The sequence below is a fragment of the Akebia trifoliata genome, chromosome 14 (assembly GCF_017979445.1).
Source record: "Akebia trifoliata isolate Shusen 1 chromosome 14, ASM1797944v1, whole genome shotgun sequence".
NCBI classification, from domain to species: Eukaryota; Viridiplantae; Streptophyta; class Magnoliopsida; order Ranunculales; family Lardizabalaceae; genus Akebia; species Akebia trifoliata.
In genome coordinates this window covers 30,675,100-30,694,626 of record NC_141388.1, presented here as the reverse complement: position 1 = coordinate 30,694,626, position 19,527 = coordinate 30,675,100, and the positions used below count along the sequence as shown (strand labels likewise).

At 32.8% G+C, this 19,527-nt stretch overlaps 1 protein-coding gene across 1 annotated transcript; it reads left to right on the top strand.

Moving 5' to 3' along the window:
- Window positions 1-8,357: 8,357 nt before the first annotated feature.
- LOC147386745 (uncharacterized) lies at window positions 8,358-17,451 on the top strand. Its single transcript, XM_086424086.1, has 3 exons — window positions 8,358-8,823; window positions 16,077-16,306; window positions 17,032-17,451. The coding sequence occupies exons 1-3, from the start codon at window positions 8,457-8,459 to the stop codon at window positions 17,308-17,310; spliced, it is 876 nt and encodes a 291-aa protein (XP_086280212.1). The 5' UTR covers window positions 8,358-8,456; the 3' UTR covers window positions 17,311-17,451.
- The last annotated feature ends 2,076 nt before the right edge of the window (window positions 17,452-19,527 follow it).

The window sequence follows — 19,527 nt, the reverse complement described above, 5'->3', positions numbered from 1 at the left end:
CCTAGGCATTTAACATTCTCTTTATGGATGTGAGACAAAACCCACTCCTCCCTATTATTCCACCCTGCAACGTGATGGTTCTATTTCAACCCTTCAATCTCTCCAACCCTTTTCACGTCCAACCAATCACTAGTAAGAATAAGGCATTTAACATTGGTTAAAAAATCAATTGATGTCTTAAAAGCAGGGTTATAATGTCGGTTATAATCTAACATTATATCTCAAGAATGACGTCAGTTTTTGTTGTACTGTCATCAAATGTAAACCAATAATAATATTTAATTTTTTTTTATTATCTTACGTCGATTTTTTATGAAACTAACGTTATATAACATATATAATGTCGATTTCAATAAAACCGACATCTTATCTAGTATTTTTTTTTTAAAAAAATTTTGTTTGTTTTTTCTCTAGGCAGGCCCAATACATATAATGACATAAACAGAAACATAAAAACCTGCAGAAATAAAAATGCAAAAAACAAAAACCATGCTATTACAATCACCACTTGCACCACCACCACCACTAACACCACAAATAAAAATAGAAACAAGAATAGAAAAAATGCATAAATAAAAACTTGCACCATGCTACCATACCACCATCACCAAAATCACCAATACCACAACCACTACAAATTGAAACAAACATATAAACTCAAATTTATACGGTAGTTTCAAAATATTAGTTTCTAAGACTATGAGAGGCATTTATTATATACTAAGGTTCTTAGCTAAGTCATATGTTCTTTATATGTTCACAAACCATACATATATGTTTGATTAAAACTCATAAAAATAAAGAAAAACCAACATAGATAAAATAACAAGTACACACACAAGAGACACCAAATTGTTAACGTGGAAAAATCTCCAGTAAGGACAAAAAATACGGGGCAAATCGACAAAAAATCACTATATCAAAATGACAAGTAAAAGAGTTACTCAAACCCTAACTTGAGTTTTACATGTAATTAGAGAAATAATTGAGGGTTACCTCATAAGACTTTACACATGTCTAATACCAATATTATAACTCCTTGGAGTCCATCCTAAGAAATCTTGTGCAAATTATACCATAACCACTATGCCACCACGACCAATCACCACCACCACCACCATGCCACGACCACCATCATGTCACCACTACCACCACTACCACCATGCCACCACACCCAATCAATTTTGTGCGAATTATACTCATCTATCATAGGTTTCCTATTCTCACCACCTTGTTCTTTTATAATCAATTTTGCATTTATAAATATTGAATAAGAAGATCAAATAAATCAACATATAGTAAAAAATATTGACCAACTAAGAGGAAGAATATGAAATCAAAGACAAAAAAAATGCACTACTAAAACACTCATGTTGTTTGGATTTGCTTCCTAATATGATATCCTGAAATCATCCGTGCAACCAAAACATTATTATAAGAGATCCTTACTTAAAATCTCAAACTAATTAACATAGTCAAGTTATCCATGTACACACACATACACAAACAAGTTTAAGTTTAAATATGTAGTATCCTCAAAATTTAATGATAAAAATAATAAATAATAAATAAATAAATATAAATATATATATATATATTATAAATATTAATGGTAAATATAAATAAGCCAATCTGGTCTCTTTTCTTCTTCAACGACTTGGGATTGTATAAAACTCCAAGGTCAAAAAGCTGGATCTTGGAGGGTGCTTTACAACTTGAAAATTCCATAAAAAATGAAAGTTTTTAACTAAAAATTATTTCACAAAGTAGTTGTTGTTGATGGTCTTCAAAAGCATAGAGGGTGCATTTTAGCCTCTCAATGCCCCCTCTGCAAATTGATGGAAGAGACGTTGAATCATTTATTTTTCGAATGCACCTTTAGTACCACGGTATGGGGATTATTCTGTGGGGATCATGGTCTTCTTCCTCCTTGAAGAGGTCAAGGAATGAATTCTCTTATTGAATTTCTCGCTATGTTGCATAAGGTGCAGCCTATTAATCTTAATGACAAGAAGCTGTTAATAGAATCAGATTCATCATTTCTTATTGGAGCTCTCAAAAGTGAGAGATTCCCTTGGTTTCATGAGCACATTGTAGCTAAGTGTCTGCTTTTACTCAATGAGGTCGAATGGGACATAAGGCATGTCTTCAGATAAGGGAATAACGTCGTTGATGCGTTAGCAGTTTATGATTTAATACAATATTATGTTCATACAAGTAACTTAATAAAATAAAATAATATTTAAAACTATTAAAAATTAAAGTTAATTGAATAATAAGTACATACATCTTACCTTATATATAATGTGCGATACTAATCGTCAATTCTTCCATTTGATGTATAATCAAAATATCCTTAACTGAGTGAAGAAACTGGAAAGCTTCATCAAAAATTTGAAAATTTTTTTATTAAAATTTATTTCAAAAATTTCATTCGTATATCTCCTTAATATAAATGTGGGAAATTTCACAATATCGTCATCGTCATCATTATCAGAATCACTATTTTCCTAATATATTAACATTTAAATATATATATTAGAGATTGATGTGCATAAATATATTTAACTACTAAATCACATATTAATTCATATTTACCTCTAAGTATGCTATTGATAGATTTTTGGGCCAAGTAATGAGGGTATCTAATTGTTTGAAAACGTATATTGATACACGAGTGTGTCACTCTGCCAATATTTCACCAAGCAAGGAATCATTTACGAGTTTCTTGTAATAGACTCATTGACTAAGAAGGTTGGTCTTGAACTGATCTAATGCCATTTTTCATTACTTTCCTTGCCTAAGATTATTGCAAGATGAATCATAAGGTGGATTGCTTTCAAACAATAGAGTCAAATTGATTCCCTTTCCTTTATTAGAAAGTATACAAATTATATTATATATTTGTTGAGATATATAAAGTATACGTAGATTTTATATATATAATTGGGTTTGGTCAAATCCGATTGTTAACGGATAAGATCTGGATCTTAGTATTGATTTCTTATAAATAAATAAAAAAACCTAATTTGATAAGGGTTCGATCCAATCCTTATTGGACCAATACTAAATCGATCTCGATCAAATCTAGACTCGATCCATTGACAACCCTAATCCTAATCTCCTCTTACTATTTTTTCTAGTTTCTTCAAAAACCTTTCGCTTTCTCTACCTTCTTTGAAGACAGTTTCTAACTCAACATATTATGTCATGGATGATCTTTCTTTCATACATATCTCTTAGTAAAAGCATTGACTCAATTCTTCCATCCAAAGCAATCAAATTATTTTACAAATGATTGTTAACTACTTTTGATGGATGTTGAGTTTATGGCATCTCAATGTCTGTATTTCTCCAAGATAATGATATTTTGCCGCAGTGACACAAAGTCGAATCGTACAATCTCACTATGTGAAAACTGAAAAAATTGACGGGCCAAGGCCCATGAATTTTAGAAACTTAATTTTGACGGTTTAGGATCGTCGAAATTCTTGATGATCCAAGATTTGATGATTTAAAGCTGTCAAATTTCTCACATCCTTCATTAATTTGATAGTTTTGACCCGTCAAAAAAAAAAATTTTGGCAATGAAAAATTCGACACCAATTCAACCTCTTAGTCCGTCGAATTTTATGAAATTTGATGACCCAAGGCCATCAAATTTGAGCCTTTTTCACATTGTGTCTCATGTCGAGAAATCCAATAAAATTTTAACGAATTAAAACCAAACAAGTTATTAAAGGGTTGTTTGTTTGAGCTTCAGAAGCAAGCTCTTTTTGCTTCTTTAGCTTTTGAGCCAAAAAAGCTAGTTGAACATCGTTCGTTTGAGTTTTTTCGGCTCCTACAAAAATCAACAAAAACCGAAAGGTAGCTTTTATTTAGAGTCGTGTAAAGTGGGCTTTGTAATTTTGCTTCTGCGCAAGCCCGTTACCGAAAACGGCTTAGGTATAATGACCAATATACCTTCCATATTTATTTCAATTTTCGACGAAAGTAAAACTTAAACCCTCTTTCGTCATCGACTTTCAACGAATGTAAACCCCTTCTGCGTCTCTCTCGTTGCAATCCCAACCTCTCTATGATCTCTTCTTCTTCCCCAAGTCTTCTAGGTTTTATAACCGAGAGATACGAAGCTCTGGGCACTTAACGAAATCGGAAGAGCTTTCGTCATCATCCACCATTGAAGAAGCTCACTCCACAAACCCTAGAACCAGATAAGCTATTCGTTTGGTACTTCAGACCTACCTTCTTTGAAGACAGTTTCTAACTCAACATATTATGTCATGGATGATCTTTCTTTCATACATATCTCTTAGTAAAAGCATTGACTCAATTCTTCCATCCAAAGCAATCAAATTATTTTACAAATGATTGTTAACTACTTTTGATGTTTGAGTTTTATGGCATCTCAATGTCTGTATTTCTCCAAGATAATGATATTTTGCCGCAGTGACACAAAGTCGAATCGTACAATCTCACTATGTGAAAACTGAAAAAATTGACGGGCCAAGGCCCATGAATTTTAGAAACTTAATTTTGACGGTTTAGGATCGTCGAAATTCTTGATGATCCCAGATTTGATGATTTAAAGCTGTCAAATTTCTCACATCCGTCATTAATTTGATAGTTTTGACCCGTCAAAAAAAAAAATTTGGCAATGAAAAATTTGACACCAATTCAACCTCTTAGTCCGTCGAATTTTATGAAATTTGATGACCCAAGGCCATCAAATTTGAGCCTTTTTCACATTGTGTCTCATGTCGAGAAATCCAATAAAATTTTAACGAATTAAAACCAAACAAGTTATTAAAGGGTTGTTTGTTTGAGCTTCAGAAGCAAGCTCTTTTTGCTTCTTTAGCTTTTGAGCCAAAAAAGCTAGTTGAACATCGTTCGTTTGAGTTTTTTCGGCTCCTACAAAAATCAACAAAAGCCCAAAGGTAGCTTTTATTTAGAGTCGTGTAAAGTGGGCTTTGTAATTTTGCTTCTGCGCAAGCCCGTTACCGAAAACGGCTTAGGTATAATGACCAATATACCTTCCATCTTTATTTCAATTTTCAACGAAAGTAAAACTTAAACCCTCTTTCGTCATCGACTTTCAACGAATGTAAACCCCTTCTGCGTCTCTCTCGTTGCAATCCCAACCTCTCTATGATCTCTTCTTCTTCCCCAAGCTTTCTAGGTTTTATAACCGAGAGATACGAAGCTCTGGGTACTTAACGAAATCGGAAGAGCTTTCGTCATCATCCACCATTGAAGCTCACTCCACAAACCCTAGAACTAGATAAGCTATTCGTTTGTGCTTCAGAAGTCGGTATTTTCACAAAAACTACAGGTATGCCACACGCACAGCTCGACATTTCAATCTCTCTCTCGTTCCTTCTTGTGTTTGGGTTTTGATTTTGATTTTGTTATTATTCCTTTATTTGAATGTTTAATTTGTAGAAACCTTCTCCATTTTATTCTTTTCTCTTTCTCATGAATTTTCAATTATGGATTTCTTCTCCTCTGGTTTTTTTTTTTTTTTGGTATTTAAGTAGAGTTTTGTTCTCTATTTTGTTGTTTCTGTTTTTCTACGTCCTCAAGTCTATGATTAGTACAAGGATAAAGAAAATCAAACTTAAAAAATAAAAAACCTTGTAAGAAATTGCTGTAGAGATTTGGGAAGAACTAGACACACACCTTTATAGGAAAGTTATATGGAATCATTGTAGTTTGGTTTTGATTGTGGGGTTCTAACCCCAATTTTATATGAGGGGAATTTGTAGATGAATTACAATAATCTTTGAGTTACATGAAGGGTGTCACTAGAGCATATGACATTAAAGTCATTAATGGCAGTTGTTATTGATCCAACAAGAACAGTATCTGCTGGAAAAAGTAGAAATTGGAGCATTTTGGACTTACCCTGAGGGGTATAAGCCTCCTGATGACCCTGTTTTTCGGAGTATCAGACTATCCCTCTCAATAAGATTGAAGACTTTGGTGTACATTGCAAACATGTCATTCTTCTTCATGGATTAGTTATCCTGAAATATAACCATGGTTTTAAAATTCGGTTTGACGTCTCATCTTGTTTGTGGATGAGACTTAGTTGTTCTCGAACGAGATAAACCAATAAACTCGGTTTACAATTATTTATTCATATACATATGTTTATATGAAAATAATTATAATTTTTTTATAAATTTGTTGATTAGAAAATGTTTAGACATAAGATCATATTTATTTAGATAATATGTATTTAAATTCTAAAAAAATGATTGTTTTAATTAAAATATAGAAATTCTCGGGTTGACTCGTCTGAGTTCTATTTGCTTGGATGAGATTTTGAAAATCTCTTGCAAGTCATCTCATTTATCTCACGAGATTTCACACTGTTGAGACTTGAGATCCCACATCTATCCATCTCATTCGCTCGAGTCATCTCGGTCTCGAACGAGATTGGAAACCATGAATATAAGCCATTGGTTCTTTTGGCCATTGTAGTAATATCCTTGTTTTGTTATAGTATTATGCATTGGATATCACATATTTCCATTTTTCACTCGATAGCCACCTGTTGGATCTTTTTTATAGAATAAGTATTTGGGTAAATGCACTTTTTTTCATCTCCACTGTTGGGAAATAGAGACTATTTTGCTAGACAAATTTTAGATCTTGGTGAGCCCCAAATACTTTAGTGTTTTTATATGAAAAATGGTTGTTGTAAATTAACCTCACCTATTTTTGAATCAGAATAAAAGCAATAGGTTCTACTCTTATCTCTTTGACATTAATAATTTTTTGCTTAGCCTTGTACAGCGGAAAAGCTGGAGCAAACGAATAATAAACTTCAATCACGTTTCGGATATTTTATTTTACCCCTACATAGCAAGAGAAAAGGTTAGTGTAAATATGTTTTAAATTGTACCACATCCATTGGTGATGCCACAATTTAACAATTATAATAGTTTTGATCTTGCACTGAATGTTGCATCTCACTAATGTTATTATTAGTCATCTTTGTATATGCCAACCATCTCAGTTGATTTATCTTATTTTATCTCCTATTGGAGGCATTCCTAAATTTTCTTAAATATATTTCATTTTTTATTTGTTTTTCGTAGTACTTTTCCCAATTCATTCATCTGAATATTCTCATTTTTTGCTATCCTATGTAAAATTTTAGTTGATATAATACTATCTCTAGCTTATCAATTGTTCTCAAATATAGCTATCTTGGAAAATACGTGGGTTCGTTATCTCCCGGTATTTAATTCCTAAATTAAAGATCAAGATAATGCCTATAATGGTATGACAATGCCTGTTTATGATAGAACTTGATCTATTTTGGATTTGTTATTAATGAAAATTATTTTTCTCTGTTTGTATGACATTATAACACTTTTGATATCTGTATAATATGTATTTGTTTGAATGTTAATGTGTATGGGGATGTTATGTGGATATTAGATTGTGTATGGGATGTTATGTGGATGTTGGATTTGTTTATAGGATGTTATGTAGATATCAAATTGTATATTATGCAGGTATTTCTTTTGTCAGAAAAATTTCATATGTCCATTTTAAAAGAAAATGTTGTCGAAATTTCGATAAAATCATAAAATTTATATATTTATTTAAATTGAAAATAATTATTTTAATAATTTTTTAATATAAATATATATATTAGTGTAATTATATATTTTATTATGTTCTAGTCATTTTTTTGTGCATTCTAGGTGCATTATCAACATGAAGGGTATTTTGATCATTTTACTAGAATCCAGCAATAAAAAATTGTAAATGAACAAGCTTTTTCTGATTTCTGTTACTTTTGTAACAAACAAACTCTGTTTGATTTATATACTTTTTTGGTTCCTGACTTCTACTTCTTCCAGAAGCCATCTTCTGGAGTTAGAGCTGACTTCTGTAAAGAACAGACCCTAAATGTTTATTAGATTTCTCGAAAGATTAAAATATATATATGATAGATTATGGGAATAATGTAATGATAATAATTTTTCCAAGTATGAGCTAGAAACAATGTATCTCGGGAGAACTGTTTTTCCCACTGAGGGCAGATCTACGATTTTCGAACTTGTCAAGTAAGGTAAGTCGATTGAGTTTGCCACGTGGGTGGTCAGATTGTCATTGCTCAGATACAAAGACCATTATTGTTATGTAGTTCTTAATTGAGTTGGGAGCGACACGTGGAGAGAAAACCGGATATAAAGACCATTATTCTTCTGTAGTTCTTAATTGAGTTGGGTGCGACACGTGGAGAGAAAACCGGCTATAACCAGTAACCCCTCATAATTCACAACTATATATGACACACCTTCGTCCTTCGTCTTCGTAGACCGTAGCTGGCGCCATTTATTCAAATAAAGGTTCCAAAATCTTATCACGAACAAAACCCTAAAAAAATAGAAAAAGTTTCACAGAGCTTCAAATATTATAAAAGAGCAGAATCCATGGCAGAGGAATCTAAGAAGAACGTATATCTGGAACCATGGAGACGATTAGATGGGAAGATAATAATGGTAACTGGTGCTTCTTCAGGTCTTGGCCGTGAATTCTGTTTAGATCTCGCCATGGCTGGTTGTAAGATCATCGCTGCTGCTCGAAGGATGGATCTGTTGAAGTCTCTCTGTGAGGAGATCAATTCAAGTTCAAGTTCAAGCTCAATTCAAGTTCGAAGCCTGTTATTAGTGACAGCAGAGCTGTTTGCTGTGGAATTAGATGTAAGCGCTCCAGGGAGTGTGATTGATGCGGCTGTGCAGAAGGCATGGGACGCATTTGGTGGGATCGATGTTTTAATCAACAATGCTGGATTCAGAGGTAATTTTAATTAATTTTTGTGTTTTTTATCTGGATTTACGGTTCTGGAGATTTTGGTTGGATTTTTAGCGTCGTTTGATTTGTGTGGAATGGAATGGGCGATTTGTTACAGTTCGTATAAGAGTAGTTCGATGTTAGATTATTTGGGGATAGAAAGCTTAAGATTTGAAGTTGTTTAAATTTTTTTTTTTTATTTTTATTTTCCCTAATGTGATATTGGACGATTTATTTTTTGACTAAAAAATTCTTAATTTTATAATGTTTGGAAACTCGTCAAGTTAGATTAGAAATCAGACAGAGTTATGTACTACTAAATTAAATGTTCTTTTCTATTCTGAATTTAAAATATATTTTTTTTCAGTAATAAATTTTTATTTGGATATATTTTAGAAATACACGTCTATTAAATTGATGATATTAGGTTTCCCCTTACAAAATGCAATATTAGGTTTACATCCCTAACCCTAAATCAGCGCATTTTCTTGATGGTTTAACGGTGAAATATTGCTTCTTCTTCTTTTTTCCAAAATTATCTTCAAATACTTAAATTACTATATAAATTTCACTGTTAAATCATATTAAGAAGAAGCAAAGCAACCTTGACTTACGGTCAAGGGAGTAAACCATATCTTAAAATTTTAGAGGGGGTAAACCTAATATCATCAATTTAATAGGGTTTTTTTTTAAATACATTTTTTTTCTGTACTGGTCTACAAGTCCACCTGACACAGTGGACAATAAATGAAGGTAATTTATGACAAATATTCATACTTTTTCAGATGAAACATCGATTTTCACAAAATTCAGGACATGAAATTAATAAAGTATTGTTTATTTTACAAAAATGAATGAATCAGCCCTTATTTTATATTTATTAAAATTGTCATTTATTCTAGAGTTGTACTACTGGGGCTAGGGGTGTCAATGGATACCCATTCAACCGAAACCAGACTGGAACAAAAACATAAAGTCCTGTTTCGGTTCCTTTTTATTTGAATCGATTAGAGTCATGTCTAAAATAGAACCAAACCGATGGGAATCGGAACCGTTAGTTTCTATCCTATGGATACCTATGAATATCCGGAATGGATTTATTTTGGCATTTCTTTTTATATTATAGATGATTTTTAAGGTACTATTTTATTTTAAAATTCATGTATGTTATATAAAATTCTTCAATTTTTCATTTAAATTATCGATTGGAGTTTACAACAAGCTATAATCCTCTAATTTTTTTACTTTTAAGTAAGATGGATTTTTATTTTTGAAAAAAAAAATTATTAATTTGTATCTTTAGTATAACAAATTATAACAAAGTTAATAAATTTGTAAATAATATATTAATTTTTTTAAATGATAAAAATTTATAATGATTTGAAATGCTTGTTTTCTCATTCGATTCTTGAGAACCAAAACCGATGGGTACCTATGTTTTTTGATGGTTTCGATTCTGATTCCATTTATTTTGGAACCGAACTCGAAACCGACAAGAACCACAACCACAACCATAATAAGTATAATGGTTATGGTTCTAAGTTCCTTAAGAAATCGGAACCAACCCATTGACACCCCTGGCACCCACCATATATGCTCTTCGTATCCACTTTAGTTTTTTTTCAAATACAAAAACAAAAAAAGAAATAGGAAATTACGGTAATACCCTCATTGAATTACTCTCCACACCCACTATCTTCTCCACAATCCATCGAACAAAAAATCCACTTCTTCATCTCTCTCTCACTCCATATTTATCTCATTTTGAGTTTTGTGAGAGTTTGAATTAATGGAGGTTAGGTTTTAAGATTTTTTCTTTCAAAAATCTTTTTTTTTCTTTTACTTTTTTGCATTTAATCATCAAAGAAGATTGAAAACCCATCTTTAAAATCTTCAAAAATGAAGATTTTGAATCAAAGAACTTGAAAATTTTTTTACAGTTCTGTTCGATATGGGCTCAAACCAAACTTGTTTTGGTAAATTCGATAGGTATCTACCGAACATTACCAAACCGTTTCAGTGGGAGCTTACCGAACTAAAATTTTCTCGTGTAATCCTAACGTCTCCTATCACTATCAATCAAATCTATTTTGTAATGTTCGATAGAAAGTTATGTCTGGTAAAATACTTACTGAATCTTCTTAAACAAGTTCGGTTTGAACCTACTGAATAATATTTATCAAATAATTTATAACTTCTTCGGTAAGCTTCCATTGAATTATTTTTGTATTGTTCAATAGGAAGTTATGTTCGGTAGGTGCATATCGAACTTGTTAAAACAAGTTCGATCTAAATCTATCGAATAAAATTGTAAAATAAACTTCGAGTTCTTCAATTTGAAATCATCATATTTAAAGGTTTTAATGGTGATTTTTCCATTTTTCGAGGATTAAATGTAAAAAAGTAAAAGAAGAAAAAAAAAATTGAAAGAAAAGAACCCTAAAACCTAATTTTCATTGATTCAACCTCTCCTAAACTCAAAAAGAGATGAATTTGAAGAAAAAGAACAAGAAACCTGAGGGGGTGGGGGGAGGGAGGGGGGGAGAGAGAGAGGAGGTAGATGGTGGAGAAGATGGTTTGGATTTTTTGATCGATAGATGGAGAAGATGGCAGGTGTATCGAAAAGGGTAAAAATGTAACTTTCTACTTTTTTATTTTTTATTTTGACTTAAGTGGCTGCGGAAAGCGTATATGGTAGGCGTCAATACCATAACTCTTTATTCTATTCTTAAATATTTTCTTTTTAAAATGCTATTTATCTAAGGTACTATTGCAAATTTTTTTGATGAATTTACCTTTACGCCCTTGAGTTTAATGTAGGTTCACAATAAAGGTAAATAAGTAAATAGAAATGAGAATATAATCATTTTGTAAAATAAATAATTACAAAATCAGGTATATAATCATTTTATAAATATGGAATAAAAGGTTGTTTCAGTATTTTGTGTAAACTACTTGAGCATTTCGTAAAGCACCTTTCATTTGAAGTTCGTTAAAACAATTGACAAAAAAAAAAAATTAATTATTATTATTATTCTTATAAATTTAATAATGCAAACATCTTGTTTAATATATATATATATATATATAATATATATATATATGGAATGTTCCGCACCCTCAGTTTTAACCACACACTTTAACAAAACGTTTTTGTCCTACATGGGTTAGAAGTTTTTTGGAATGAGCTGATTTTTTGGTGAGGATGATCTCTATGATTAGAAGATCATCCTCCCCAAAATCAGCCCATTCCGAAATGTTTTAGCCCCATGTTTACACGTTGAAAAATCGTGGACCGTCCATTTTTTTGTAAATCAATTTTGATGGGGTTAGAAGTTTTTGGAATGAGCTGATTTTTTGGTGAGGATGATCTCCCTCACCATAGAGATCATCCTCACCAAAAATCAGCTCATTCCGAAACTTCAACACATAACTCACTTCAAAGAGTTCTCGAAATTTTTATTCTAAAACATAATCTACTTGAGACAATAGTTTAGAAACTCAAAAAACTAGATTTGACTCGGATGTCCATGGAAGTTAAGTCAAGTTGATAACCTGCAATTTACTCTCTTAAATTAAATAAAGAGTCGGGATTTTCTAACTCCCTCCTCTGACAAAACTCTCTTTCCCCACTCCCGGAAACTCTCCCCACTGCCTGTGCATGGAACTATAGATTTTTTTTCCCTAGGGATACACAACTGCATGTGGGGAGAGTTTGAAGGGAGTTTATGAGGGAAAATCAAGTTATCATTAAGAAAAGTATTTTTAATTAATAAATACATGGTCCAACCCCAGATTGAGCTTATGACTTATTCAATTTTCGAGTTTTTGGGTTTAGTTGCCCTCAAAATCAAATTGAGTTAAGTCAATTGACAACTTTTTTAGTCAACTCGATCAGTAAAAAAATGTCGAGATCTACTATGTGGCACCCCAACTTTTACTTATTACACTCCATTAAAATAAAGAAAATGATTAATGGTTGAGAATAAGCAAAAGATAGGGGTGCTAATAGAAACTCTCTTGTTTTTTACGTTTTTACCCCCCTTAACCCTAGAGAGGATGTCCATGCCTAAGCAAGACAAACTCTAGTATAATATATATATATATATAATATTCTATATATATATATATATATATATATATATATTATGGAGTGGTCCGGTAGCCCTAAAGTTTGTCAAGTTTTGTGCCAAACAATTTTTGTAAATCACTTTTGCTGGGGTTAGAAGTTTTGGAATAGGCTGATTTTTTGTGAGGATGATCTCTACGGTGAAGAGATCATCCTCACAACAAATCAGCTCATTTTGAAACTTCTAACCCTAGTTTAAGTGAAGAATCGTGGACCGTCCAATTTTTGTAAATCACTTTTGATGGGGTTAGAAGTTTTGGATTGGGATGATTTTTTGCAAGGATGATCCCCTCATCATAGAGATCATCCTCACAAAAAATCAGCCCATTCCAAACATTTTTGCCTATATAAGACAAACACATTGTCGCAATGTGTGTCGTTTGAAGCCCACCCTATATATATATATATATATGGGTCCCGTTCGCCACCTAAGTTTTACCACACACTTTAACAAACGTTTTTTGTCCTACATGGGTTAGAAGTTTTGGAATGAGCTGATTTTGGTGAGGATGATCTCTATGATTAGAAGATCATCTTCCCCAAAAATCAGCCCATTCCGAAATGTTTAGCCCCATGTTTACACGTTGAAAAATCGTGGACCGTCCATTTTTTGTAAATCAATTTTGATGGGGTTAGAAGTTTTGGAATGAGCTGATTTTTGGTGAGGATGATCTCCTCACCATAGAGATCATCCTCACCAAAAATCAGCTCATTCTGAAACTTCTAACCCATGTAAGACAAATGCGTTTGTTAAAGTGTGTGGTAAAACTAAGGGTGCGAACGGGACCCATTATATATATATATATATATATACAGGGAAATGTTCAACAACAAACATTTTGACAAAACATTTTTCAAAACATGGGTTAGAGGTTTTGGAATGGGCTGATTTTTGGTGAGGATGATCTCTACAGTGAGGAGATCATCATCACCAAAAATTAGCCCATTCCAAAATTTCTAATCCCATCAAAAATGGTTTACAAAAAATGGACGGTCCACGATTTTTCAACTTGTAAACTGGGGCTAGAAGTTTTGGAATGGGCTGATTTTTGGTGAGGATAATCTCCTCACCATAGAGATCATCCTCACCAAAAATCAGCCCATTCCAAAACCTCTAACCCATGTTTTGAAAAATGTTTTGTCAAAATGTTTGTTACTGAACGGGACCTACACAATGTGAAAAAGGCCTAAATTTGATGGCCTTGAGCCATCAAATTTCATAAAATTCGACGGGCCAAGAGGTCGAATTGGTGTCGAATTTTTCATTGTCAATTTTCTTTTTCGACGGGCTGAATCTGTCAAATTAATGAAGGATGAGAGAAATTCGACAGCTCTAAGCCGTCAAATCTGGGAACATCAAGAATTTCAACGGTCTTAGACCGTCAAAATTTGGTTTCTAAAATTCGTAGGCCTTGGCCCGTCAATTTTTTCTGTAGAATTTTCCAGTTTTCACGTAGTACTATATATATATATATATATATATATATATATATATAAATATATAATTGGCGAATTGATAGAACTTCCCAATGAGGTTGTAGTTTGTCAACACATAACTCACTTCAAAGAGTTCTCGAAATTTTTATTCTAAAACATAATCTACTTGAGACAATAGTTTAGAACTCAAAAAACTAGATTTGACTCGGATGTCCATGGAAGTTAAGTCAAGTTGATAACCTGCAAGTTTACTCTCTTAAATTAAATAAAGAGTCGGGATTTTCTAACTCTCCTCCTCTGACAAACTCTCTCTTCCCCACTCCCGGAAACTCTCCCCACTTGCCTGTGCATGGAACTATAGATTTTTTTTCCCTAGGGATACACAACTGCATGTGGGGAGAGTTTGAAGGGAGTTTATGAAGGGAAAATCAAGTTATCATTAAGAAAAGTATTTTTAATTAATAAATACATGGTCCAACCACAAGATTGAGCTTATGACTTATTCAATTTTCGAGTTTTTGGGTTTAGTTGCCTCAAAATCAAATTGAGTTAAGTCAATTTGACAACTTTTTTAGTCAACTCGATCAGTAAAAAAATGTAAGAGATACTATTGGCACCCCAACTTTTACTTATTACACTCCAATTAAAATAAAGAAAATGAGTAATGGTTGAGAATAAGCAAAAGATAGGGGTGCTAATAGAAACTCTCTTGTTTTTTACGTTTTTACCCCCTTAACCCTAGAGAGGATGTCCATGCCATAAGCAAGACAAACTCTAGTATATATATATATATATATATATGGGAGTGGTCCGGTAGCCCTAAAGTTTGTCAAGTTTTGTGCCAAACATTTTTTGTAAATCACTTTTGATGGGGTTAGAAGTTTTGGAATAGGCTGATTTTTTGTGAGGATGATCTCTACGGTGAAGAGATCATCCTCACAAAAAATCAGCTCATTTTGAAACTTCTAACCCTAGTTTACAAGTTGAAGAATCGTGGACCGTCCAATTTTTGTAAATCACTTTTGATGGGGTTAAAAGTTTTGTAATAGACTGATTTTTGGTGATGATGATCTCCTCATCATAGAGATTATCCTCACAAAATATCAGCTCATTCCAAAGCTTCTAACCCATATTTTGGAAAATGTTTGGCACCAAACTTGGCAAACTTTAGGGCTGCTGAACCGTCCCCTATATATATATAGGGGGCGGTTCAAGGGCCATATGTAAAAACATATGAAAAAACAATGGTTTTTCAAAATATGGGTTAGAAGTTTTGGATTGAGCTGATTTTTTGCGAGGATGGTCACTATGATGAGAAGATCATACTCACAAAAAATCAGTTCAATCAGAAACTTCTAAATCCATCAAAAGTGATTTACAAATTACTGGCAAAAAATCGACGGTCCACATTCTAAATTACTTTTAATGGGGTTAGAAGTTTCAGATTGGACTGATTTTATTTTTGGATGATCTTCCTATCATAGAGATCATCCTCACAAAAAATCAGCTTAATCTGAAACTTCTAACCTATATTTTGAAAATTTATTAATGTTACATTGTTTTTACATATGTTTTCTCATCTGTCCCTTGAACCTGACCCATATATATATATATAAAAGTAGAATGTAGAATGTACACACGATTCCAAAATTAATATCTTCAATTAACGTTATGTTTAATTAATGTGTATCAGGTGTTGTGTGTTCTTCTCTGGAATTACCGGAAGAGGAGTGGAACAGAACTTTCAGAATTAACTTAACTGGAACTTGGCTAGTCTCCAAGTATGTGTGCAAACGCATGCACAATGGAGGTCTCAAAGGATCAGTCATCAACATATCTTCTATCGGTGGTATTAATCGTGGGCAGTTCCATGGCGGTGTTGCCTATACTGCCTCAAAGGCTGGGATGGACACCTTGTCCAAGGTTATACGTTAAATGAAAATTAGATTGGATTAAGATTATAATACATAAAGAGAGATTTTATTGCCACACCAACTTTTACTAAGACCACTCCTGACTTAATTCTTTGTTGATATCATACAAATGGGGTGCTCTTAGTAAAAGTTGGTGTGGTAATAGAAACTCTCTATAAAGAGAGAGAAGGGCCAGATTCTAGTCACTCATATTGAGAAAAACACATGATCCTGACGCTATAAACACAAAATCTAAAAAGTTGGGATTTATAAGTATGCATAATATTACATGTCTCGAGGATACCATATATAAATCCATTAGAATTCTTTCCATCATTTCTTTAACACTATAACGAGAGAAGATGGAGTAAAAGTGGTTCAACACCAAAATTTGAATGATCATAAATGCCTCCACTTTTATATTTAAATTTAATATAATGATTATTTTAGTCAAAATCCCATATAATTTCAACCCTCGATGGTAGAATCATGTTGCTTAATTTTTAAAATTACAAAAATATCTTTTTTTACTATGTAATCTACAAAAGAACCTTTAATCAATGTTTTAAATTACAAATAAACACTTTTGATACATGTGGGTTTGCACATGCCATTGTCACCTTGTAGTTCTATATAAACACTATTTCATTTTGGGATCTAGTTAATGATATTCGAAGAATTATTTTCTTTATTATTATGTCTAAATTATTACCTAATTTATTGTAATATTTACAGGTGATGGCTTTAGAGTTGGGGAAGCATAAAATCAGAGTGAACTCAATAGCACCTGGGCTGTTCAAATCTGAGATTACTGAGAGCCTCATGAAGAAAGAGTGGCTCAAAAATGTTGCAATGAGAACTGTTCCTCTACAAACATATGGCACATCAGACCCCGCATTGACATCTCTTGTCCGGTATTTGGTCCATGACTCTTCCGAATATGTGTCGGGCAATATTTTCATTGCGGATGCCGGTGGCAGCCTTCCTGGTGTTCCCATTTTCTCTTCCCTGTGATCTTTGTGTGTTTTTCATGCCTTCTTTTTTCAAAAAAAAAAAAAGGGTTTGTAACAATCTTGAGAATTCTCTTCAAATGCTACCTATCAAATTCATTACAGATTCTCCCTTGGAGAATGTAGAGGATTCTCACTTCGATAACTTGTAAGCTTTTGAAGTGATGCATAGTGGGATTATCATCTATGATTGGATCCATGACCCAAACCCTGTGGAGAAATTGATCGAAGAACAATAAAAAAGAAAATAAGAACAAGATGCAATTAAACTAGAAAGAGGAAACTCCCACTTATAGATTGCACCTTGTCACCAAATAAAGAGACATATATACCCCCAAGTAATTGTAAATAGGGTTTTACATGATATTAGTGAATATACTAAAATACCCTTGGGATGAAATTTTATGGAGCAAATCCCCACCTTTCAGGCAGGGGTGTCCTTGGTGAAAAAATTGTGGACTGATGAACAATACTCCTGTTGACCAGTACCATCAAGATCAACAAACCATAATAAATCTATGATCTAAAATCCAGGGGCAACGAATGAGAATTACTATAGTTAATTAGATGAGCGAAACTAAATTTTATAAAGGCATCCAATCCGTTTGATTTAGGTCAGGATGGAAGGACTTTATCTGAGACAACACGACACTTTCTTTTTTATCGGTTAGCCTGTTTTTAATGAGTTCAGTAACTCGGTGCTGGCAGGATTTGAACCCAGATCTTTCGTATCCTCACTCAAAGATTCACCAACTAAGCTTAGCTAGCACTTGGAAGATAACACGACATTTTGTCCTTCAAAAAATTAAGTCTTACTCAATTCAAATCAGAATTTGATGCATCATCTTTGTCCAAAGGAGACACCTTAAATTGAGAAGCATAAAAATTGATTTTTGGGCTACATGATAATTCACATATAAACCTAGTTGTTTTCATCATTAACAGAATTTCAGATTATAACAAAATATATGAATAAAAAAATCCTACAACACAGATTTAAATAGGATTGCGAGCAGAGACTGCTAAATATTTTGGTGTAAATATCTTGCTAAAAATAATTTCAGGGTTAATTTTTCAATGAGAACTTCCACAATCAGATACCAACATTTTCGATTGATCTTGGAATATATTACACTAAAGAGAATATTTTCTAAATATTATTCAGAAACTAGTCTAGTGAATAGGCAACAAAAGAAAACATACACCAAAATGAAAAGAAGTAAAACTTTCATGCCCTCAACATCGGATCTAGATTGTCCTAAATCCCAAGGGTGGAAATCCCAAATCTCGAATATGACGTTATTGTTTTTTAAAAATAATTTCAGCAAAGCCTAGCCTAAAAATTGAATCTATGGAATTTCACCTGTAAAGAAATTTCCGCACAATAATCACAATTCATATATTTATTGCATCTCAACATGCATTCCGACAAATCCAACCTTCATATCATCACATATTTATCAATCAACGGACATGACACTATAGGTCAAAGATATTTTTCTCACGTTTAATAAAAGTGTAACACTTATACATCAAGATCATATTGTTGTGTATGTGAACACCTTTGTGAAACTCACTTAGTAAGTAAATCAAACACCTATTAGATATTTCACCAAACATCTTGCATGCCACACCATCCAAGACCTTATTTGATAATGGCCATGAAGGATAAACCCAACTAATAGTAGCAAATGCAAAGAAGATATATAATTACACAAAGAAAAAGTAAGAACACAATACCCACAACACGAGATTTTGCGTGGTTCATCTAAAGGCTATGTCCACGAAGGCATGAGCGTTGGAGCTCAATTTCATTATGAAGAAAACAAGGTAAATCGATATAAGAAACACATTTATCAGTTAGCTTCACCTTCTTCTAGATCTCAATTTTTCCAAACCTCTCAACCTCTTCTCACTTGGGTTTTTTTTTTCTTTCTCTATTACCTTATCTAGAAAAAACTAAGACTTGGAGTTAGACTTCTAACAAAAGAAAACAAAATCCCATCCTTTTAAAAGTACCACAAAATGGGCCAACCCAAATTACCTTGGACTGACCCAAAAACACACACTTGGACTAGGCCTAATTGACTTTGAGTCATAACTTCAACAATCTCCACTTTGGCGAAAAAACACTTCAATCCCTTGGAAACGTTAGAACCTCAACATGTTTATAACACCTTCACCTTGATAAGAAAACTATCATCTCCACGCACCTCAAGGG

What these genes read in the sequence shown, in the direction of transcription:
- LOC147386745 (XM_086424086.1), top strand. Translation starts at nt 8,457, where the DNA reads ATGGCAGAGGAATCTAAGAAGAACGTATATCTGGAACCATGGAGACGA. An exon ending in CAACAATGCTGGATTCAGAG is followed by an intron (nt 8,824 to 16,076) that starts GTAATTTTAATT and finishes AATGTGTATCAG; the next exon opens with GTGTTGTGTGTTCTTCTCTG. An exon ending in GGATGGACACCTTGTCCAAG is followed by an intron (nt 16,307 to 17,031) that starts GTTATACGTTAA and finishes TAATATTTACAG; the next exon opens with GTGATGGCTTTAGAGTTGGG.